We start from the raw sequence: 24,173 nt of genomic DNA on the forward strand, positions 1-24,173 counted from the left end.
AACCTAAAAAAAAAATAACACAATAAAAATGCCTTCAGTTATATACGTTTTATTAAAGTCATGCACAACGAGGTCGCAACTGTGACCAGGTTTGTGGTCAATATCTGCGCCTCATAAATGTGAAGCAACTTTCCAATTAAATTATTTTATCATTGGAAAATGACAATGAAATGGCCATTCCTCTTGCCGTACAATGTCAGGTGACGACAACGTCACAAAAAGCCGAAATTATTATCCTTATTTGCAGTAACGAACATCGAAAATTATACTAATACAACGCCTTCATTTAAATTAGATGTATGTTTTCTTAAAATACATATTAAAAAATTTAATTGGCATCACCAAAGAGTGACTCATATTTGGAGGAACGTGTAGCGCTATATGGCTTGCTAGCACCGTGGAGGGGTGGGGACAAAAACTTGCCAGACCTCGCCCAGCCATTGCTTCATTCCGACGGGCCCCTAACCAGCAAGAAGCTGCGAGAAAGCTGCACCGTTACACCAGGTTTACGTCGAAGGGGGATTCTGACACAGTTGTGTCAATAAAGTTCATACACCATGTTTAGGAAGACCTTAAAAAAGGACCCTGAGCTGTTTCAGAACGTGGCGGACGGGCTACGGCAGCTTTACCGGACCAAACTGTTCCCTCTGGAGGACACGTATCGATTCCACGACTTCCACTCTCCTGCCCTCGAAGATGCCGACTTCGACAACAAGCCCATGGTGCTGCTGGTGGGACAGTACTCCACCGGCAAAACCACTTTCATCCGCCACCTCATGGAGCAGGACTTCCCCGGCATGCGGATCGGGCCCGAACCGACCACGGACTCTTTTATCGCGGTGATGCATGGGGATCAGGATGGGGTGATCCCGGGTAACGCACTGGTCGTCGACCCGAAGAAGCCCTTCCGCAAACTCAACGCCTTTGGAAACGCCTTCCTTAACAGGTACAAACCTACTCATAAGTTTCGAAAATTAATCGAATAATAAATAATACATGTCTTAGAAATCCTCCATTATCCCCAAGTATTGGGGTGTAACATCTAAATGAAAACTACACGCGATTTAAGCCAACACACTGAACACACGCGCGCACACACACACACACACACACACACACACACACACACACACACACGTACGCCCTTTTTCATTCTTTTTCAGTTTCACTCAGCTACAGGCTGTTACACAATCTTATAAGCTGTGTCACGTTTGGGTGAATTTCCTACTTTCATCACTTCCCAAATATGAGACTGTTTTGTGGCAATAGTTTAACGCTTCTGCCTCAGAGTTTTGTGTTCGTACCTCAGCTCTGGCCTTCCTGTTTTGAGTTTGCATGTTCTCTTCTGATACGAAGTAAAACATGCATCTCAGGTTAGTTGACGACTAAATAGTTCATAGATGTAAATGTGAGTGTGAATTGTTATTAGTCTACAGGGTACCCTTCCTCCCACCAAAGTTTGTTGGGATAGGCTCATTGTATTGAGAATGGATGGAAGTTTCCTTGTGTGTGTGTGTGTGTGTGGCAGCGAAAATAGTTAGGTCCATTTTCCTTCCACTTTCCGCCAAATGTCAGCTGTCATTCCGTCCACTCTAACCACATACTATGTGAACACCTGCAACAGGCACATTCTTCATTTGGTGCCTTGACTGAAGACAGACTTGGAGGCTTCTGGTTCTTAACCAGTACCATAGATTCTTATCACATGCAGCAAGGGAAGCCACCTCCCTTATTGTTCCACTGTGAAGAGGTCTTGTGCAATAACATTGTCTCAGCAGGTTAAAGTTTCACACATGTCATTAGCTGACATTCGAACATGTTTTGAGCAAGACTGACTCAGCTTGTGTGTCCCAAAAGATCGTTGTTGGTGAGTCAAAGCACATTCATCTACACACTCGGACCTTTTAGTCACACTGCTTCAAAAATGTCTCCAACTCAACTGAATCTCTAGTACCTTGGTTTCATCGGACTAAAACAAAATCCTAAACACATAGAAAATGTGTCATGGTCCAGTGAAACCGAGGTTGACCTTTTTGGCCATAATTCCAAATGATATGTTTGGCACAAATGCCAAAAGAACACCATCCTAACTGTGATGTATGGCGGTGGCAGCATCAGGCTTTGGCGCTCTTCCCCCCCAAAGTGTAGGTAATTATGAACTGTTCATAATATCAGTCAGTGTTAAGCCCCCCCCCCCACCACACACACACACACACACACACACACACACACACACACACACACACACACACACACACACACACACACTAAGAACAGCTAAAATGTATAATGTAATGGTGGTATTCAGAGGCACTTTGGCAGACGTGTGCTGAATACCATTTCACACGAGTTAACCATATCCTAGTTATATGCAGGGTTATTTTACATATATGTAAACATTCTATTAAAAACACAATTGTGTAGATACAGTATGTATCTAGGTGTCATTTTGTTTAACCTCACAAAAATCCTGCATTTAAAAGGGGGGGTGTTGACTTTGTATATCCACTGTAAATATCCCGTTGAGGAACAAAAATAGATTTCAATCAATGAGACAAGTTTAAAATTCCAGTCAAGGTATACTTATACAATACAATACATCCTGATTTATATAGCGCTTTCACAACAGCTGCAGCTGTAACAAAGCGCTTAACAAAACAGTTAACAAAAAGTAAAATAATAAACACAACACATAACATAAAACACAGACAGCCGTCCAATCTTAACCACTTTTCCCTCACACGCTTTGTTGTTTAAAGCAGTTTGAGGCAGAAGAGGAGAGAATCAAAGTGTCCTTTCACCAGTGGATCATGTTCAAAATGTGCACACGTCGGCTACAAGCTAAGTTTCAAAGTCAACAAGAAGCTGTAGCATCCATTGACGAAAAAAAGAGATTGTTCACTTCTCCTGTCCCATGTAAATCCATTTCAATTCCAAGCGGTGACTCTCAGTTCCAAATATGCATTTGCGCTCCGCGCCGACGCTCCTCTCTCCTCATCCTCAACTTCAGCAGCCATCCATGCAGCCGCACCAACGCAGACTGTCCAACAGCGCCGACATCTCCACTGAACAAAACGGGGCTGTGAAAAAGGCTGCCCATTACAGGCGCAAAAAACACAAGCACCCCGGGGCTGTCCAGCACCGACAGTCAAATGGCGGCAACATTCCTCCCAATCAAAATCAGTGCTGGGAGAGGCGTGCTGCCGAGAAGGCGCAACCACCAAGCACAGATTCTTCTCCTTTGACGAAAAACGCTGAAAACAGTCCACATCAGCTCCACACGCCGAAACAACAAACACCATGTGACAAAACAAAAGACAAAAACGACAAAAAGGCCAGGCTCTTGAAGAGCACTTGCCGACGGCTGCTGACTCGGGCGCCATCTTGGAAAGAAAAAAAAACTTCAGAAAGAAACTGAGTTCCTTATTACCCTACTGTGCAGACTTTAAGGGAATATCTTCAAGGGTTTTTTTTTCACCACAAGAGAAATGGACAGCACCAGAAGTGGTGTGTCTGCACCAAGCATGTTTACACATTCTAACATATTGCTCCACCCTGTGTTATGTGGACTTGCTGTGTCATCATATGTGTAAAAGCAGTTTGTTTAGATGACTACTTCCCGTAGACAATGGATGGATGCCTCTCCGTCCCACCCCCCAGGCCCCACTGTGGGATCAAACTTTGCTGGAACAATCAAACCAAACACATTCAGACAAATTGTTGTGTAATGAACAGGCTTTATTTATTTTATTTTTTGGGAGGAATAAAAAAAAAAATTGATCGTACAACTAATGCCAGAATGTAGAGTATATATTCCGACATCATTTGTTGTATTTTTTTTCCCTTTATATTTTAGAGAATAGTTATAATCCCATTTTAGCCTCTTTTATACAGGGTTAAGCATAGGCCGATATTAGACTGACTATATAACCACGAGCAAAAAAATAGGGTATCACGGTATTTAAACTACAGCTCTAAAATGTCCTTTAAAGAAAGAAACAAAAAAAGAACTGTTTTTTTTCCCCCCCATTGAACACAATTTTATTTTTGTATAAGTATAGAATATTTGTAACATTAAGAAACATTTGTGAAGTTAAAGGAAAGACAAAAATATTAACCACCTTCTGTTTTAATTCTTAGTAAGTCACAGTGTCTCATCCATTGTGAGATATTTTAGAAGAAACTTGTTGGCTGCTGAAGTTGACCTTGGGGCAATCTAGTACTCACTGGCACCAAGTTCATTTTATTATTGTTGTCATAATTTTTTTAGGACACACACTGCACATTAATCGACATAGCAAATGGCAACCGCGTACGCTCTTGTCTTCCTCCCTCCTCACACCTGTATGCAACTGCTCGCCTCTCCACTCTCTGATCAGCCGAGAAGGAGAAAAAAAAAAGCCTCAATTATGTTCACTGAGGCGGCTTGTGGAGTGAGATCTTGAAGCAGCCAATTATATTGGAGTGGGACTTTGACTGCTTTTCGAGTCCCCTCAAGAAAAAAAGAAATGCTCATTACCGGTGACAGACCGGTTCTGTGGTAGTTGAGTATATATTTTTTAAAATCCAATCAAACCGGAAATCAGCCCATGCGTACACAAGAATCATGCAAAATTGCTCCATCTGGAATTTTTTTCACTAACAACGCATTTTACACAGAGCACAGCCAATATCGAGCCATCCCAAATATCGTGAAATCATCCGGGCCCTATTTTTCAGCACAGTACAATGGACCGCAACCTTTTTTTGCGCCAAGTACAAGTTGGTGTCATTTAAAGACTGTGTCATAAAGTGACAAATGCTTTGATGTCAGTGTGTGTTTTGAATGAGACATGAAATCAATTCTCATTAGCGCCCGGCTGTTGTTTGTGCATTATTAGAAAAAATATTTTGGAGTGTGAAATGGAGCTTCACTTCCACGCCACCATCCTTTTTCCTCACCGTCAGTCCTGTGATTCCACTGAGAAATGTTTTAAGATTAGCGGCGATATGAATATTCAAAGCTAGCGAAGTGAACTGCTGTTCTCATCCACAGCCTTATTTTAGTACTCTCGGATGGAGTAGTATAGTCGACTTGTCGACTAATTATTTCAACCCCTACCTTAAACACAGGCTTTGGCTGCCCTACCTCTATTACAGTTCTGAGTCTCTCTCCTAGATTTCCCGTATATGCAGAATAGCTACATGGGAAAAAAAATGCCTACTTTGTGGACATTTTTCTTTCTTTCTTTTTTTAAAATGATTACTAGCGTAATATCAAGCAGAGCTAATACTGTACGCCATCGTTGTTGATGTATCAGGACAGGCAAGAGCAATCCAATGACACCGTTTCCACTTTCCATTGCAGCAATTTCCTGCAATTTAGCAAATTGTTTGCCCTTTCTTCCACACTCTGCCAAACATCATCAGTCAAGCTTAGAAAAACAAAACAACACATCTTAGATAAGACCTTTAAAAGAGTGGCGGTGCCGGACTTCATTCTAGTGTAGACAATTCCTCCGGCCGAGTGTATTAAAGATGTGAAAGGAAACCAGATAAGATTGTGTAAACAAAGCCCATTGTCCATCTCTGCATCATTTGTCACCCTTTTGGACGCCGTCCTGTAGTGTCACCAAACTGTCGTTTGCGTTGAATGGAATTATCATGGTGTAAGGTAATACAGAATTGGCTGTGGATGTAGAAGGGAGGGTTGTTTTGGGCTAATGCTATGTGAAGATCAAATGTTTCAAGGTGTTTTTTTTTTTTTTTCCTTATCGGATGTTAATATAGGTTATGAAATGGGGATTGGGTGCTAATTTAAGGGTTTAGTTGCTTAAAAGTTGTCATTTATGCTGCAGATTACTCTTTAACTCGCAAGCTCACCTTTGGTAGAAGCAGTTATTCATAAAGAAAAGAAACACAAGTTGGTCATATGATCGTCACGTCTTCAAATTCCAAAGGTAACAACGGGTGTCTTTTTTTTCCGTCTTTCGAACCCTGTGTAGCCTGTCGAGTCATTTCGTCAAACGTTGCTAATTGTCTCCCCTACGTTCACACAGAAGCATCAATTTCTTGCCCTCCCCAGTCAGTTGAGGGCCCCAAACTGTGAGCTCCTATCAGTAAAAGCTGAGTCAGCACAGTGTAAGTTCCGCACTGGTCCGGCTTCGTCCTGTCCTTCGCTTGGCCTTTAATTCCAGGACACTGACTCTGCGCTTTTCCTGAATCTGACGCACGCACAGCCTCAAACAAGGCCGGACAATAAAGAGACAAATCCGCACCAGGGCTCCTGTAGATATAAGTTTGTAGCGTTACTTGCTCACCTGCAGACAGTTGGATTTGAAAGCAGGTCATCCCAGAAAAGTGACACACATCTCTGTCCTGTACCTCAAGCCGGCAGCCTCCAAACCGGTTCCCCAATTTGTCAACAGGAAGTGGGGTTTACAAAGTATGGTGGAAGGTCAAAGTTCAAGAAGCGAGGCTTGAACCTAACCTTCAGTCACAGGACATAGATGTTACCCATTGGTGTTATTTTAGCAAAGATGTGCGGCTGCATGTTCTTGCACCCACTTGATACATAATTGAAGTGTGAGTGGAGCTCACATAGTTGTAGGGACCCTGTGCCTTTCAGCTTGTTGAATTCCAGTTCATCCCCTTTTTTTTTCCCTCAGACAGGCTCTGAGTGGAAACTATTGCGATTGACAGCGAAAAGGAAAGCCCTGAGCCAAAATTCCAAAGTATGCCGGCAGCTATGACAGATGGGCGGAAAAATCCCGCATGTTTCTTCTCAAGAACAAACAGCATACTGTATTATAATGTCCGAGCATATGTTACATGCTCAGTTTTCATTCCTCCTTGGGTTTTCCTATTTTTATTGTGTGCTACGAGAACTCTGTTAGGCTTTGTGGTGCGGTTGTGTGTGTGCGCGCATGCCTTTGTGTGGTTTCAGGATGAAAGTAAAAGCAAGGCTTCCCCAGTCCCATGACCCAGCGACTCTGCGCTCTTGTTTTGAGCGTTGCTTCAGTTTGACTAAACCCAACAAGGACTTCTCGAAGCTCCAGGCTGTCTTGACAATTGTGTTCTGTGTCCTGACTGCAACAGCATCAGCTTAGGGAAAACAAAAACACACATTTTGTCCTGTAAGTCTGCGGATATAATGACTTGCTTTCTGATTTGGGCTGCACAACTAATCAAGTTCCAATCGACATCACAATGTAATATTTTTTGGGGAAAAAGAGCTGCTTCGTTTCGGTTGCTCTGTAGGGTTTATGAGTTACAGTACATGTAGGTTGGATTATTTCATATATTTATCTATGTCGTGTCAAGATAGGTTCAGTGCTGAAGAACTGCGGTCCACATGTTTACGGATCATTGTTTGATGAAACTTGAAAAGTTGAAGTGATGAAGCCACAGATTTGTTTGGATTGTCTGATTTATGTCCTACTAGTTTATGTTTACACGATCGCACCTGTTTGGTAGAATTTTGTGAAGTTGTCGTAGTGAGCGCGTTTCTAAAGTTTGTAAGAGTTTAGTCATTGAACAACTCTTACTATAGTTGAGATAAGATGACATTCGTATTGATTCATGGTTTATTTGCCCTCAAAACCATTCAGCCCTATTTCTGACAAACTCACCAATATCAGGAAATAGACCGCTGACCCGAAAAAAGATCCGTCAGTTGTGCGGCACTCTGAATGTTTCAGTCGTTAATTCATGTTTTTTCAATGTTTTTTCCGAAACACAAGACATCTGTGACTGCATCTTTCTACAGCCCTTCTTTCCATTCTGCAACACAATTGAATGTGGAACAACATTTATTTAGCATGGGTGTACTTGTCGTGTATGGTACTTGGATTGGCAACCGGTGGTCAAACAAAAACACGTTTGTCACTCATAAAATAGACAACAGGTATAAATAATATAACTTCTCTTCATGCTAAAGTGGTATCCCAACTGCATCGATGTTATTCTGTCTGTTTGACATTTGAAACAGTCTTTACAGGTGTTCCTCACATGTTTGAGTTTGAAAACGAGTTATTTAAAGCTCCATTATTGTCTATTTACTTTTCAACTTATGTACACATTGATCTCCCCCCCCCCCCCACACACACACCTTTTCCATCCTGCCTCATGCTCTTTTTCCATTCTTTCCTTATTTGTATTCTCTCCCTCTTTGTACTGTACTTGATGCCCCCCCTTTTTTCACAACCACAGGTTCATGTGTGCCCAGTTGCCCAACCCGGTCCTGGAGAGCATCAGCATCATCGACACTCCCGGAATCCTGTCTGGAGAGAAGCAGAGGATCAGTCGAGGTCTAGCCAACTCACACCACGCCCTACTCGCCACATATACAACACGTAGCAATGCATGTGTGCATGAATAACCAAACAGGATGTTCAAAAATACATAAACAGTACAAGTCCAATTGGGATGAAGTTGGGGCATTGAGGTAAACATAAAAAAACAAAAAAAAACAGAAGACAATGATTTACAAATCCTGTTCAACCTACATGTAATCGAATACACTACAAAGACAAGATATTTAATGTTCAGACTGAAACTTTATTTTCGCTAATAATCATTAACTTAGAATTGTATGGCTGCACTACGTTCCAAAAAAGCTGTGACTTTTTTTTAAAAACCCCATTCAGTAAAGGTTTGCGAACTGAGTACACTAATTGTTGAAGCTTTGTCGGTGGAATTCTTTCCCATTCTTGCTTAATATACAGCTTCAGCTGGTCAACACTCCCGGCTCTCTGTTGTTGTATTTTGCGCTTCATAATCTGACACACGTTTTCAATGGCAGGCGGGTCTGGACTGCAGGCAAGTCAGTGCACTACCCACTCTTTTACAATGAAGCCATGCTGTTGCAACACGTGCGATTTGTGGTTTGACATTGCCTTACTGAAATAAGCAGGGGCATACATGAACAAGACATTGCTTGGATGACAGCATATGTAGAGTTCAACCAGCATTCTACGACTGGCCCAGAAAAGCCGGCGGCGTTTTCTGGGTGTTGTTGATAAATGGCTTTTGCTTTGCATGGTAGAGTTTTAAGTTGGCGAACTGCATTGACTGACATTGGCTTTGTGAAATCTTCCTGATATCCTTAACACATTGATATCGGTTTTTGATGCAGTACCGCCTGAGAGGCCGTAAGCATTCAATGTTGTTTTTTGGCCTTGCCGCTTACATGCAGTGACTTCTCCAGAATCTCTGAACCTGTTGATGATATTATGGACCATAGATGATGAAATCCCTGAGTTCCTTGCAATTGTACTTTGAGGACCGTTGTCCTTCAACTGGTCGAATATTTTCTCTCATAGTTCTTCACGAAGAAGTGAACCTCGGCCCATCTTTGCTTGTGAACGACTGAGCAATTTAGGGAAGCTTCTTTCATACCCACTTATGGCACCCGCCTCTTCCCAGTTAGCCCGTTCACCCTTGGGATGTCCCAAACAGGTGTTTGATGAGCACCACTCAACGTTCTGTCTTTTTTGCCCCCTGTCGCAGCTTTTTGGGAAAGTGCTGCAGCCATAAAATTCTAAGTTCGTGATTATTTGCTTAAAAACAATAAAGCTTGTCAGTTTTAACATTACATATCTTGTTTTTGTTGTGTACTCAATTAAAAATATGTTGAACGTGATTTGCAAATCTTTGTATTCTCTTTTTATTTATGTTTAACACAACATCCCAACTTCATTGTAATAGTACAATGAAATACACAGTATGATAATACAACAACAACCAAAAGTGCTGGCTATCAAGCCAGTTGATTCATGTTTGTCAAGTTGTAAAACAGTTCTTGTCACTCTTCATTAGGCCCAAGGAGCCCAAAATTGAACAAAAGTCCCAAGTAAATGTGCAGCTCTTTAAGTTCATTTCCTCTCACTCCACCTTGTAATTGTCTCGACCGCCCCCTTCTTCCGTCCCGCTTTGCTTTCTGTTCATTCTATTGACATCATCAAGTCATTTCACAGAAGGCTGTGCATATTTTTTGAAGTTTAACAAATTAACACCACGCCTCAAATTAACTTATTTGTTCTCCTCGGGGCAACCCCTGAAAAGGGACAAGCCGAAAGGAGAAGAAGTTCTCCTCAGGGAAACAATATCACAAATAACTGGAATCACCTTTATCGTTTAATATGACTCACACCACCAAATGCCTTTGTGGCCCTCTCTCTCAAACACCTTACCTCAATTACAAGCCAGTTACTGTCTGCAGTTAAGTAAATTTGATGCTCTCAACCTCTGCATGCAGAAATGCCGTGCATCCGTTTTAGTCACTATTCACATGGTGCACTCTCACTTCAAAAGTACGACATGCACAGTTTTCATGTGACTCAAAGTGACTCTCAAAAACGTCTTCCTTTTTCTGCACGCGACAAGAGGAAGTGCACACATCGTGATAGAGGGCTTTTGTCATAGGAGAAAAGGAAATAGAGTAAAATGGAGAATTCTGAGTTTCCACAAGGCCGGCACCACTGCGTGCATTGCTCAGTGTGCTGCTATGCAATCTGTTTTTTATTGAATCCAGTATTCCCAGGAGACACAGCCCAGTTAAAAAAAAAAAAAAATCAGCAGCTGGAGAGAATCGAGGAGTTCAGCAAAGAGACATTTAAAGGGGTCATACAAACAAACTGAACCCCCCCCAAAAAATCTTATGACCAACAGGAGTGGTTCAAGTTTTGTGACGATTATTAACGTGACCTTGATTCGACCAAGAGACACCTTTCATTTCTACACCCTGCACCTGTTGAGTGTACTGTACACTAATACACGCACACACACACACCAGTCTGCCCTGTTTGTGTATAAACACTGACACAATACTGTAGTCTACTGTATCATATACAAACAAGTGCGTATAGACTTTAAACATTCTATGCAGATATCAGACTGCAGGAAATTTTCATACCACCACTATGCCGTCACATTGCCGTCGACTATTATAAGGTAATTTTGTTGCCTTTTAATGGAGAATTAGCACATTGTTATTTAGGTGTAACGTGCAACATATTTTGAAGATATGTTTTTACATGGAGTTCTATCAAAGTGTCACTTGCTGGGTGGAATGTTTCCTGGACCCAAAAGGCTTCAAATAGAACCATTTTGGTCCAACGAGGCATCGTGAGACTGACTCAATGAAATAATTAAATCCACGTTCAAGCACAAAAATCAACGTATGACACTTTTTTGGGCGTAGTAAAAAAAAAAAAAAAAAAAAAGAGGTTCAGTGTTATTTGCTGAATCATAAAGTGATGAAATCAGTTATCGAAATTGCTGTTTTGATTTGCGGAGCAGAAAATGTCAAATTGATTTCTTAGCTTTTAGAGTTTAGTAATATGTTCAAGACAGAGGGCGACAGCTGAAGTGTGTCCAAAGGTCACAAAGTGTTTCTATGAGCGCATTATAAAACTCAAAGTTGTGTTTATTGTACTCCTTAAAGCGGGATTCTATTCAATATTGCATTTGTGGAAGAATTAAGCAAGTGTCATCCACCCGTTTCAAGCCATCCAAGGAGGCTGACATTTTACGCATCACTGCCACCTGCTGTCAACTGAAATTGATGTCGAAGGGCACTTGTGAGGTTCGCAGTGTGAGCCCGAATGACTTTGATGACAATTTCAATCGACAGCAGGGGGTAGGGTTGCCTCATCAAAGTGTCCCATGCCAACATGGCCGCCACGTAGACAAAAGGCACGTGGGCCTGCTCTAGTCTGCTTGCGGCAAAAACTGGAGCGAATAAACGTTGACAGCGAAGGGGCCTGTACGACTGGACGCTATTTTCTATCTGTTAAAAGTCTGTTGGCTGCAGGTCCATTGAATCGACTTTCCATTATTTTTCTGTCTGTCCAACTTTGGATACTCCCAAAAGTTCTCAACTAAACTTCTCCTGGGAAGTTCACGGTCTTGACCTGTCTTTTTGCAACCCCAAGTAGATTTTCACTGATCGAGCTTGTTGGTTAGTTCCACCTTGTCAAGGCGCTGCCATGAATTTGATGGAAGGAATCACCGAAGTATTTGAAAAGTTTGCTCCTGCACACCCACGCTTGTCTTGGTTGTGAGAGTGCCCACTCTCTTGCCCTATTTGGCGTGCCGGCATGTGTCGCGCTTGCATCCCTGGGTGTTGTCGAAGTACGTTGCAGGAGCAGCAGTTGTCTACGTAGGCTATAAGTGAGCCTCATGCCTTGTGCAGCTGTCTCTCAGTCCTGCTTTTCCTAACACGTGTTGGGAAAAAATAGAAAGCAGAGAGAATGAGCAAATTGTCCTCCGCTGTCTTCCCATAGGGATCTTTAAAAGTGACCTCCTCTCTTCTCACACATGCTAGGAACACACAGGAAAATGGGAGCTTACTTTCACTTGCCCTCACTCAGTGGCGCTGGCTCTTTTCGCACTTTAATCTCCCGTTATCTCATTCTTCCCCTCCCTCCGCCTGTCCTGTGCCACACTCTCTTTCGCCTTTATGTGCACGTGCTCAGCAGACAAAGGGTGGGAAGGAATGCGTGTGCAGCAGATATGTGGTGCTGATTGCAGATTGTGCTCCAACGAGATGAACTGGTAGACATGCCTCTAATCAAATCCACTGTGTTATCCCTCCCAATCTGTGCTCACGGAGAAAGTTCAGGATTCAGTGGACCCTCTCAGGTCGGACTTAATCAGTCGGAGAATGCTGGTTGAACTCTACAAGAACAAATGTTAAATAGTAGAACTGCAATTTTCCTCACAAGGGTCACGGGGCGTGCCGGAGCCTATCCCAGCTGTCTTCGGGCAGTAGGCGGGGGACACCCTGAACCGGTTGCCAGCTAATCGCAGGGTACACACACACAGACAAACAACCATTCACGCTCACACTCACCTCTAGGGACAATTTAGAGTGCTCCATTAACCTGCCATGCATGTTTTGGAATGTGGGAGGAAACCAGAGTACTCACAGAAAATCCAGACAGGCTCGGGGAGAACATGCAAATTCCACACAGGAAGGCCCGAGCCGGAATCGAACCCTGCACCTCTGCACTGTGAGGGCTCACCATTCGACCACCGTGCCGCTTATCACACCGTACAATAAAACTAAAACAAAGTAGAACTGCTCATCTTAATGAGACGAGACGCCTGACAGAAACATAACACAAATGGGAACCAAAAAGTGTTTGAGGGGCCACAATCTCCCCACAAATCTTTTTGTCTAATAACATTTTGTGGGTTAAATAGAGAAACTGAAATTCTTTGCTCGGAAAAGGGTGACCAAAACCTGCTCCAAATATGGTTTACAATTAAAATGTACAATATTAAATACTGTATGTAATTCATAATAGGTGTGGGCGGCCTGAGAAATTCTTGAAATTGTCCTTGGGAAGAAAGTATGAACTCTCATTTTGAGGTAATGAAACTTCTGGAAGGACTAATAAGTGTCAAAATGCTTGAGCAAAGAGCCACGTCTTCCTCTATTAGTTCCTCCAGAGAAGTGGATGTGAAAACACATACCGGTAGTGATGTACTAGCCTTGTGTGTGAAATTTTCAGGAATTGTCTCTCGTGCGCACGCACGTGCACACGCATACGCACACAAACTTGGCAGGGCATGCAAGTAAACGTGTGCGTGCAAGTGAATTCCTCACCGCCACGTGTTGCTATTTCCTGCAGGGTACGACTTTGCCGCCGTGTTGGAGTGGTTTGCGGAGCGCGTGGACCGCATCATCCTCCTGTTCGATGCCCACAAGCTCGACATCTCCGATGAGTTCTCCGAGGTGATCCGCGCGCTCAAGAACCACGAGGACAAAATGCGCGTGGTCCTGAACAAGGCCGACCAGATCAGCACCCAGCAGCTCATGAGGGTTTACGGGGCACTCATGTGGTCCCTGGGAAAAATCATCAACACGCCAGAGGTATACGCGACGCTAGTTTCTCACAGAGCGTCATTTGTAGTTGTAGTTAGGGTCTGACCAATTTTCTAACATTAGGCCTTTTCAAACGTTTCCTGGTTGTGTTAATATTTAATGTCTAAATAGAATAAAGCGATTCGGATAATGGATGGATGGATATCTGTGAGAGGGTGGTTTCATGGCCAAATGATCAAGCTGATTTTGATTTTATTGAAATTTGCTGTATCTGTTGAGAATGGTGGCCCAAAATAAAAGCTTAAATTTGAGGTCAGTCAGAGCAGGCGTCCTGGAGCTTCTGGCCCTGAATATTTACATTTTTTGGCAAAATGGCAGCCTTCCTATGAAGCCTTGTCCCTCAGTAATGACTGGGTTGATCTTCACAAAACAGGTATTGTCGGGAAGAGAATTCAACAAGCACTGCAAATCTGCCATCTTTGACATTTAGAAGATGAGTCCATGTTTTACTCCCTTTACCTTTTGTCTTATGATTTGCCTTTAAAATTTGACCTTGTGGATCATGTGACCTTAACATTTGGCACGAAATGTCATCTCTCACACATTCTCTAAAACCTATCAATTTTTCAGAGATGCATTTTTTTGTTGCAGCAATAAGGAATCAAAGTATTCTTGCCTCAAATATTCATTGAACGTTCATTGAAAGTCTGAGGGTGTGGATACTTTGACTCCTTATTATTATGCAGATTAGGAAGCCTTTCCAACAATATCTATCTTATGAATATTGAACCAGGACTTCCTGAAATATAGGGTTTCAAAGATCCTCTGTGCTTGCTGTCAAGGTCATTGGAATGTCCATCATTTTCTGGAAAAGAGTCATTCGAATTTATTTTCATGGCAGACAGTAATTGAATCATGGGTGCTTTTTTTTAAATGGCAAATGTACCACAGCATTTAGTGCCTCATGACATTATGGGATTTTATTTTATTTATTTATTTATTTATTTTTCCTGCCCTCACTGCTTAGTTAATGTTTGAACTTGGGCGAAAGTCATAAACGGATCCCAGAGGAAGCCAAGGGTCATGTGGACAATTATTCACTGACTTTGCTGCCTGCAAGAATGCACGTTGAAGGACTTGAAGAGTCACGCCGTACTTTTTCTGTTTTCACACTACCTTATGTGGTCGCTTACATTTCGCAAATGCACTTTTGGTATCTGTTTATTCTTTCCACCCACATCGCTGTGCCATCAGCGTCATTGATGCGGGCGCGAGTCTGCTCATGTGTCAATGTGTTGTCCCTCCCTCCAGGTGGTGCGCGTGTACATCGGCTCATTTTGGGCCCAGCCCTTGCTGGTGCCGGACAACAGGAAGTTGTTTGAGGCCGAGGAACAGGACCTCTTCACGGACATCCAGTCCTTGCCCCGCAACGCTGCTTTACGAAAACTCAACGACCTCATCAAGCGAGCACGCCTCGCAAAGGTTAATGCTTCCAAAATCATTTCATGCCGATGCGCTGTCAGATGAAAAGTATGTATGCACCCGGTCGCTTGCCCAGAGTCAGCGCAGATAGTGTCCATCTCTCTGGCAACGTCAATAAAGACGAGTGGTGTAGAAAATAGCTGGGTAAAAGTTATTCGGGAAAAAAAGAAATGGAGACGCACACTTTTGGTTTGTCAGCGATGGTTGGCAGCGCGGTTTCTACACTCACTGCACACAATGTTATGTACACTTGGACAATCCAAAGAGATGAAATCAATCCATGCTGCATCACACCAGCCATGTTGACAGGTTACATCCATATATTCCAATTAGAATTAAACCGAATGCCCCAATTGAGTGAAAATGCTCCATCAAAACACCTCAATTGGAAGAAATGGTCCAAATCCAACCGGAATTTCATTCACATTCCTAGCAGTGGTGAATTCGTCTTGCCTAAAAATGGCATCTTCCAATCAGAGGTGGTCTGCGATGGAAGACCTTGTTTTTGAAGTTCCTGTAGCTTGTGTACCACAACTTCTGTACTAAAGAAATAGACAGCTTCCATCTCGATAAATCCTATGAAGTTTACATCTGCAATTGTCAAGCCGCTGTAAAACAGCTGTCCTGATTAAATGTCGTGACACATGAAATTGACCATATTTGGACATTACAGCGACAATACGGTCACCTTGTGAATCTTACGTACTAAAAGCCTGTTTAGCTGCTCAGTGTTTTCGACAGCAACGAATGTTGCCTTCACATCAGAGTTCCCCGGGGTGCGTTCAAGGTCGCAAATGTTCGCTAAACTGTCGCCAGACGTTCACCGCTACTTGTCGCGAAATCTCCTTGCACTACAATTGTCGGTGAACGTTTTGGCCAGCGCTTACAAAGCGTGACCTGAACGCGCGTTTTGTAACTCTCCCCAACAGTCGGAAATGTTCACCGCTATGTGGGAAAGAGGCTGTAAGTGTGTGACCTCTCAACCATCTTTCAGGTGCACGCGTACATTATCTGCTCGTTGAAGAAGGAAATGCCGAGCGTGTTTGGAAAGGACTCGAAGAAGAAAGAGCTGATTGCGAACTTGGGCGAGATCTACTTGAAGGTGGAGAAGGAGCACCAGATCTCACCCGGAGACTTCCCCAACCTTGCTAAGATGCAGGTAAGGTCAAGCTCAATACGACCCCATCCGTATGCACTGAGCACGCATATTTTAGCGTGAGACATCTTAACGTCAAACTACATTTTAAAAATATGAGCAGCCCCACAAGATGAGGACAAAAATCGGGATGTGTGCTTACAGATTTTATTATAGTGTGTGGTGTACTCGAGAGGAGCACGGCACACCACATAATACTTGTTGGAGTTCCAAGACTGACCTTTGCGAGGCCTAAAATAAGAGCGCACATGATAAGATGCTGGGCTTTTGCCAGTTAGTGAAAAATCCTTCCAAAAAGAGGCTTCAAGCCATTTTTTGCCACTCCCAGCTGAAGTTGCCGGTCAAACGAAACATACAACAAAGAGAATTACATGTTGTGCATTCAAAACAACTAACATGAGAGTTGGTAAACATGCAGGGAAGCGGCCCTCGAGGACCGGGGTTCGAGACCCCTGAGTTCAAGTCTCTGAGCTGCATGTCAGAGGAACTTAGCAAGGGGGTGAAACGGACGGGTGCCTCATTCCTTGATGTAATTGAGGAAGTGCGACAAGTTAAACGCTGTGATCAAAGAGGAAGGACAAGTAGATAGAAGAGGGGATGATTTTGAACACTATATAAGAACGGATGACTGGGCGAGCAAGGAGAGGGACAAGTGCACTCAAGACGCCAGGACAAGAAACTGTAGTAAGATTGAATGAATCAGGAGAACACATTAAAGTTGGAGCCATTCGAGAGACATGGCAGATCTTGATCGTACAAGTGAAATGAAGATCGTGGCGAAGTACACTGAAGGGGCTGGTGTGTTGTTGGGGGAGTTGTGTGGAGATGGCAAGTTTCTTTTCCTGTTGACATGATGAGATTCAATATTTCCATTTGGAGGTACATTTATTTGAAATAGGTTAGACCGAGAATGTGCGAACACAGATTTCATATCTTTTGATTTTTAAGAACATTTTCAAGGTAGAAAATAACATTGATCCAAAATAACATTGATTCTACCAGAACGTTGAGTTGAACTGTTTTTGAAATGAAGGGTCTTTCGCTTATCCGCTTCCAACAGCAGGAGTCTTTTGTATTTAACCTGAAATAAATCATTCATTCGGAGCATATACACATATAGAAAGCCAATATAACAGTACAGTACTCACGGGCATATATTCTTTATCGCATGAGAACAACGTACTGAGTCGTTATGAAACACTCCTTCTTGTGTGTCTGTCAGTGTTATACTGCCACCAGGTGGCCAAGACACGCAGACCAGAAGGAGCAGCACAGTGGCCATTAAATTGAAGCCAACATGTAGCCTCTGCACATTCTATTTAATTGTGCCATTAGTGTATGTTTATCAAGTAAGCACCTGTGAAGTCAGAAATTCACAGATTTATTTGTTTGTTTGTGTTTTTTTAATACTTTCAAAAAGATTTCAGAATGAAATTCCAGCTGTTGGTGAACCTAACCCTTAATTCATAGCGATTACTGGATTCAATATTATTATTATTATTACTACTGTGGTTGTAACCTGATGTGCGAGAGAGAAAAAAACAGCACAAAATATTAATCGAGAGAAATGTAGTCAGAATTTATTGAGCTGTATTATTTTTGGATTTTCGCTATTCGCCGTGAATAGTGAATGGCATGGCCATTCATTTGAATGGGGAAAGATGATTTGAGATTACGGTCCAAATAAAGTTTTTATCTTCTGAAGGTACCGCTGTACAGTCAAACCACATTTCACGAATTTAATCCCTTCTGAGACTCTCTTCACTGATCGAAAAGGTTCACTAAGTAAAGTATTTTCTCGACTGAAAGAAGTAGAACAAATCTAAGGACTACTTTACGTACGTACTTTGTTAAAACAGCCAACAATGTTTCTCCTGTGCGAGAGAGGGCAAAACGGGGCATTGCGCGACGATGCCAAGAGCCTTCGCAAATCGTAGCACAATTTGTTGATGAACCGAGGTTTGACTGTTTGCGCACCCGGCTTCGTTTTCACCTCTTTCCCGACGTTCCCTGCAGGATGTGGACCAGATTTATTTTTCCTGGTTTGCCAGGAAATCCTGGCCGCGCTCTGCCACTGGAAGACCGATCTATTTCTATCTCCCAATTCCTGTTTTCTGTCCCCAGGAGCTCCTCAACGCTCAGGACTTTTCCAAGTTTGCCGCCATGAAGCCCAAGCTGCTGGAGGCGGTGGAGGACATGCTCGCCAACGACATCGCCCGCCTCATGGCCCTGGTGCGCCAGGAGGAGGCGGCGCTGCCCAGCAACTCCGTCAAGGGCGGCGCTTTCGAGGGAACCATGAGCGGCCCCTTCGGCCACGGCTACGGCGAGGGGGCCGGCGAGGGCATCGACGACCTGGAATGGGTGGTAAACCGCGACAAGCCCTCGTACGACGAGATCTTCTACACGCTGTCGCCCATCAACGGCAAAGTGTCCGGCGCCTCCGCCAAGAAGGAGATGCTCAAGTCCAAACTGCCCAACACGGTGCTGGGAAAGATCTGGAAGCTGGCCGACGTGGACCGAGATGGCCTCCTCGACAACGAAGAGTTCGCCCTGGCCAACCACCTGATCAAAGTCAAGCTGGAAGGCCACGAGCTGCCCGCCACGCTGCCGCACCACCTGGTGCCCCCGTCCAAGCGTGTGACTACGCTTCAGGAGTAGAGCTTCACTTCCTGTTCGGGACTCTCCCCATGCCAGAGAGAGACTGAGGGCTTGTGGGAAGAAGGAGTTGATTTCTTGTGAATTAGGTGATGAAATGATGAAATGTTGAAAATGCAGCTCTGGAGAAAAATTAAGAGACCAAAGAAACACTGGTTATTTTCCTTTTTCATTTCCTGCAAATAAATGCTCTAAATCAGTGGTTCTCAAACTTTTTACACCAAGTACCACATCAACACATACGTGCTCTCTTCATATGCAACCACAATGACAAACATTTACTGGAAATATATTGTAGTGGTGTGAAAATAGTTCCGAAATAGTTTTTTTTTTCCTCTCCCCCCCAAAATAAACCAATCGAAAACAATAATTGCAAATGTACTTGAGAGTTAAATACGATTTAACTGTACCCAATAAATCGACTGTCTGGATTAAAAAGCAATGAAGTCTGTCCCAAAATGTACTTTGAAAGTTCAGTGATTCTTTCACATATTACGAGAGGGAGCCTGCGTTCCATAAGTAGTACAAAAGAATCACGGCTCTAAATAACAATATTTGTACGTACATTTTGGGATCGTATACTTTACAGAATAAAACTCCAAATGTTCATTCCACTCAAACATATACCGTTATTATAAATAGCAAAAAGTGTAATTTTGCAGTCGCCACTTTCTCCAGAGCTGCACTGAATGAATAAATAGGGAAGGCGAGAGTGGAGTGATTTTCCACATGAGAGGACATTGCTACATCCCAGACCAATTCGCTGGGTCGCGGGATGTTGCATGATGCGTCTGAACCTAAATTTACACCTGTGTGTAAAAGATGTCTTATAGTATATATAGTCCACATTATTTGTTGATCCAAAGAAATAGAGTTTTGTTTTGTTTTTTTTGGTCAATTTGGAGAAAGAGGAAATAAATCATTTCACCTATATTTTTGGATTTCCTGGCTTTGACTCCAAATGCTTCCCTTTTTGTTATTTTGCCAGATAAATAAAAAGGAACGTTTATCATTCTGGCCCTGACTACGAAGGTTTTGTTCAACGTTTGCTTTACAGAGAGGGTAACCATGGCACAAGAAGGCACAGTTAACTCATCGCTGTAGTGTTTAAAAAAAAAAAATTTGATTAACACTTTTGTTTTTAATAATATTTGTATATTTTACTGTATTGTATAATAGTTATTGTAGCATTTGTTTTTTCAGCGATAGACATGTTCCAATTTTCGTACATAATCTTTGCTGACATAAGAACGGAAGAGGGCCATCCCTGCACAGTACAGTTCTGTTCTTTGGGAGTTTATACTTGAATGTGGTGCCGACGGGCAGGAGGCCGCCCCCAAAGATCACATGAGTAGCCTGCTGGCCATTTCTAAAAATAGCTCACCAGTGATGGGACATTGTGATTTTCTCGGAATGGTGTGATAGTTTGAAAATATTAACACCAGCAGACTTAGAGAAAAAAAAGGGTTGCTTCTTGGTATTTATTTATCTGCTTCCTAATTATTGTGAGAAATATTTAACATTAGTGTCTTCATTTAAATGAAGATCATAAATTAATTATAATAATGTATAATATTAGGGCGGCACGGTAGCCGACTGGTTAGCACGTCGGCATCACATTGCAGAGGTGCAGGGTTTGATTCCGTCTCCGGCCTTCCTGTGTGGCCTTTGCATGATCTCCCTGTGCCTGCGTGGATTTTCTCCGGGCACTCCGGTTTCTTCCCACCTTCCAAAAACATGCATGGCAGGTTGATTGGGCACTCCAAATTGTCCCAAGGCGTGATTGTGAGCGCGATTGTTTATTTGCGTACGCTGCAGTCGACTGGCAACCAATTCAGGGTGTACCGCGCCTACTGCCTGAAGACAGATGGGATAGGCTCCAGCACACCCGTGACCCTTGTGAGGATAAAGCGGTTCAGAAAATGGATGGATTAAAGGCAATTTAAGCATATTTGTTTTTTCAGGCGTGTGCATCAAACTGGCAGCCATTCGCCTTCATCAGAAGTTAGTACAGTATACCCAAGAAGTAGCTTTCCGTTTCAAAAAGGTGCCATGATCGTGCTATGACTAATTTTGGACGACAGAGGGCAGTAGATAGCAATAAATTATTGCTATCTACTGCCCTCTGTCGTCCAAAATTAGTCATAGCACGATCATGACACAGTGCAGTACATGTGGAGGAGGCACAATGAACGACTTCATGACATGGGTCGCCAACCACCGGCCCGTGGACCGGGACAGGGCCACACAGACAGACCTGTGAGCTGTGAGCAAATTTACTCCATCAGACGTGATGTGCAAAATGTGTGCGACTCTAGCCAAGGAGACCTCCGTTTAACCTTGGTTTGCAAGTGGAAATAAAAAGAATTCCCCAATAAGTTAAAGAAAAAGCAGTACACAGACAGTAATACAGTAGTAACAAATTGACCAAACGTACATCGAAACCCGCAGCTGAAGGGCAGCCATGACTTTCGAAGATGACGCTATTTTGACAAGAGAGGTTCCTCCCCGAGTGGTATTTGTGCGTGCTATGTCGTCAAAAACAAGGCGATATGAGAAACTTGTTGAATGATTTGAACAAGTAGCACCCAAGTCATCAAGTGGAAGGCATAAAAATGCGAGCAGAGTGTGCCTGTCCATGTGAACAGTGTCATCGTGTCATCTTTTGCAGGTACATTTCATTATACTACATAAGGCATATTAATTATTCCTAATTGGTCCATTTCTAAATAGTTCACAGTGTATTTTTATTTTATTCTACCTTTGTTGTGCAGTAGAATAACACTGTTTGAAAGAAATGAATGTTAATAAAATGTTGGATTACTCTCTGATTATCTTTGTAGTCAGTCGCATTGCTTTAAAACTAGCAATATAAACAGCAATGAGATAAATTGTTGCCGGTCCGCAAACATCATGTACTTGTCTCAACCGGTTCTTGACACAAAAAAGGCTGGGGATCGCTGGATTAGACCATATAATCCATCAATCTATTTTCAACACCGTTTATCCTTAAGAGGGTCTTGGGAGTTGCTGAATCCGATCCCAACTGATTTCGGGCGAAAGGCGGACCAACCCCTCAACTGGTCACCAGTCAGTCACAGGGCACATAAAGAGACGAACAACCATACGCACCCACATCCACACCATCGCTAAGCGGGAACAAAAAAAAAAAAAAAAGTTATTTCTTCGTAACAGTGTGTGTTTTGTTTATTTCTTTGTTGCGCTGCATTATTTTTTTGCTATTCCGACATCGATTTAAACAAAGTAAACAACTTGGGTGCACGAATGGAACAGATTAACTCTATTTCATTCATTCCAATGGAAAACATTGCTTCGATGATCGTGATAGCAAAGTTTGCGAAACGAAACTGTATGTTGAACCTATATTGATGAAGAAGAATACGTGTGCTTCTAAATAATGTTGCTGCATGAACAATAAATAACAATGGACTCACCTACCTCAACTTGATTCAGATCTTCTTTAAATGTGATGTGAACCATGACACACAAATCCTGTATGTATGTGATATTGCATAACTCTAAAGGGTCAAGATAAATGTCTTAGCTTGTCTTTGTGTTGATGATGCAGCCTGTGGTGTTGACGCCCCTGAAAGAGTACAAAGTCATGTCGCTTCTTCTCATTTTGACCTGCTTCTGAAATAGCACAAAGCTGCCGGAATGTCCACTGCGATGTGAAGTGAGGCGAGCCATGATTTGATGTCTCTGTGTTTGTGCTGCCTGTGTGTTGACATAGACTGCCGCTCTCCTACTCTACAGTATATCTCTCCTATACATTCTTTCCCTTTTCCTGTCTTCTTCCGATAGGAACACCCCCGTTACCACTCCCCATTTTCCCCTCTTCCTTCCTTCTCGGGTCTTATTTGCGGCTTCACGGCCTCACCTTGTTTCCCTCCCTTCTCCTGTTTCTTTGTTCCCATCACCTCTTGCGACTCTTAAAAAAAAAGAAAACAAGAAAAGCTATGACACAGTGAACCTTGCAGCAACTTATGTAACTAATAATGGACATAGTGCAGGTTCTCAGAGGCCATGTGAGGAATTGGCCACCTGTGTGTCAACGAACATCGTGTCAAGTACAATGGCGGGGACAAATGGGTGCCTGTCACCCAATAACCTCTCAATGTAACACTCACTAATGAGTGTGTAATTCTACAATGAGCTTGGCTTGGCAACACTCTTGTGAGAATTTAATGAAATAAAATAATCCCTAAAAGATCACGCATTTTCCAACATGGGTTTGGGAAATGTTGTGATGCTATGGTTAACTTTCTGGCCATAATTCCAAAAAGTATGTTTCGCGTAAACACAAGACTGCTCAGAGCAGCCCGGTGAGCCAGTGGTTAGCGCGTCGACCGCAGAGTGTAGAGGTACCGGGTTCGATTCCAGCTCCGGCCTCCCTGTGTGGAGTTTGCATGTTCTCCCCGGGCCTGCATGGGTTTTCTCCGGGTACTCCGGTTTCCTCCCACATTCCAAAAACATGCATGGCAGGCTAATTGAAGACTCAAAATTGTCCCTAGGTGTGAGTGTGAGCGCGGATGGTTGTTCATCTCTGTGTGCCCTGCGATTGGCTGGCAAACGGTTCAGGGTGTCCCCTGCCTACTGCCCGAAGACAGCTGGGATAGGCTCCAGCACGTCCGCGACCTTTGTGACGATAAGCGGATCGGAAAATGGATGCATGGATGGATGGACAAGACTGCTCATGACCAAGCGCACACCTTACCTACAGCAACACATTGTGCTTTGGTGCTTAAGATGGAACTTGGGCCTTAAAAATAGTGGAAGGAATATGAACAGCAGCGCTAGCACAAAACCTTCAAACTTCTGCTCGAAAGCAAAAAAAAAAAAAAAAAAAAAAAATGTCAGGAAAAGACTACTAGAATGCCAAAACGTTATTTCGAGTGAATCAGAGGCTCTGTTATTGGCTGCAGATGCGTGCTGACTCTCGTTTCACAGGAATTTGAATGTGATTTCGGGTAACATTTCTGAAGACAGCCATGTCCTAGTTTTTTGAGCACACTTTTGCAACCACATTTTTTCCATTTATTTTCA

The 24,173-nt window shown here is 43.0% G+C and overlaps 1 protein-coding gene across 1 annotated transcript; it reads left to right on the top strand.

Moving 5' to 3' along the window:
- The first annotated feature begins 310 nt into the window (after positions 1 to 310).
- ehd1a (EH-domain containing 1a) lies at positions 311 to 20,123 on the top strand. The gene is made up of 6 exons (XM_019869895.1): positions 311 to 946; positions 8,191 to 8,288; positions 13,620 to 13,861; positions 15,125 to 15,295; positions 16,290 to 16,454; positions 18,576 to 20,123. Exons 1-6 carry the CDS (start codon positions 558 to 560, stop codon positions 19,107 to 19,109), a joined length of 1,599 nt encoding a protein of 532 aa, XP_019725454.1. The 5' UTR covers positions 311 to 557; the 3' UTR covers positions 19,110 to 20,123.
- Positions 20,124 to 24,173: the final 4,050 nt, after the last annotated feature.

Source organism: Hippocampus comes, unplaced genomic scaffold, assembly GCF_001891065.2.
Source record: "Hippocampus comes isolate QL1 unplaced genomic scaffold, H_comes_QL1_v1.1 scaffold9, whole genome shotgun sequence".
NCBI lineage: Eukaryota > Metazoa > Chordata > Actinopteri > Syngnathiformes > Syngnathidae > Hippocampus > Hippocampus comes.

Coding starts and splice junctions, on each gene's coding strand:
- ehd1a (XM_019869895.1), top strand. CDS start 558: ATGTTTAGGAAGACCTTAAAAAAGGACCCTGAGCTGTTTCAGAACGTG. Junction 947..8,190: donor GGAAACGCCTTCCTTAACAG/GTACAAACCTAC, acceptor TCACAACCACAG/GTTCATGTGTGCCCAGTTGC. Junction 16,455..18,575: donor CCAACCTTGCTAAGATGCAG/GTAAGGTCAAGC, acceptor TTCTGTCCCCAG/GAGCTCCTCAACGCTCAGGA.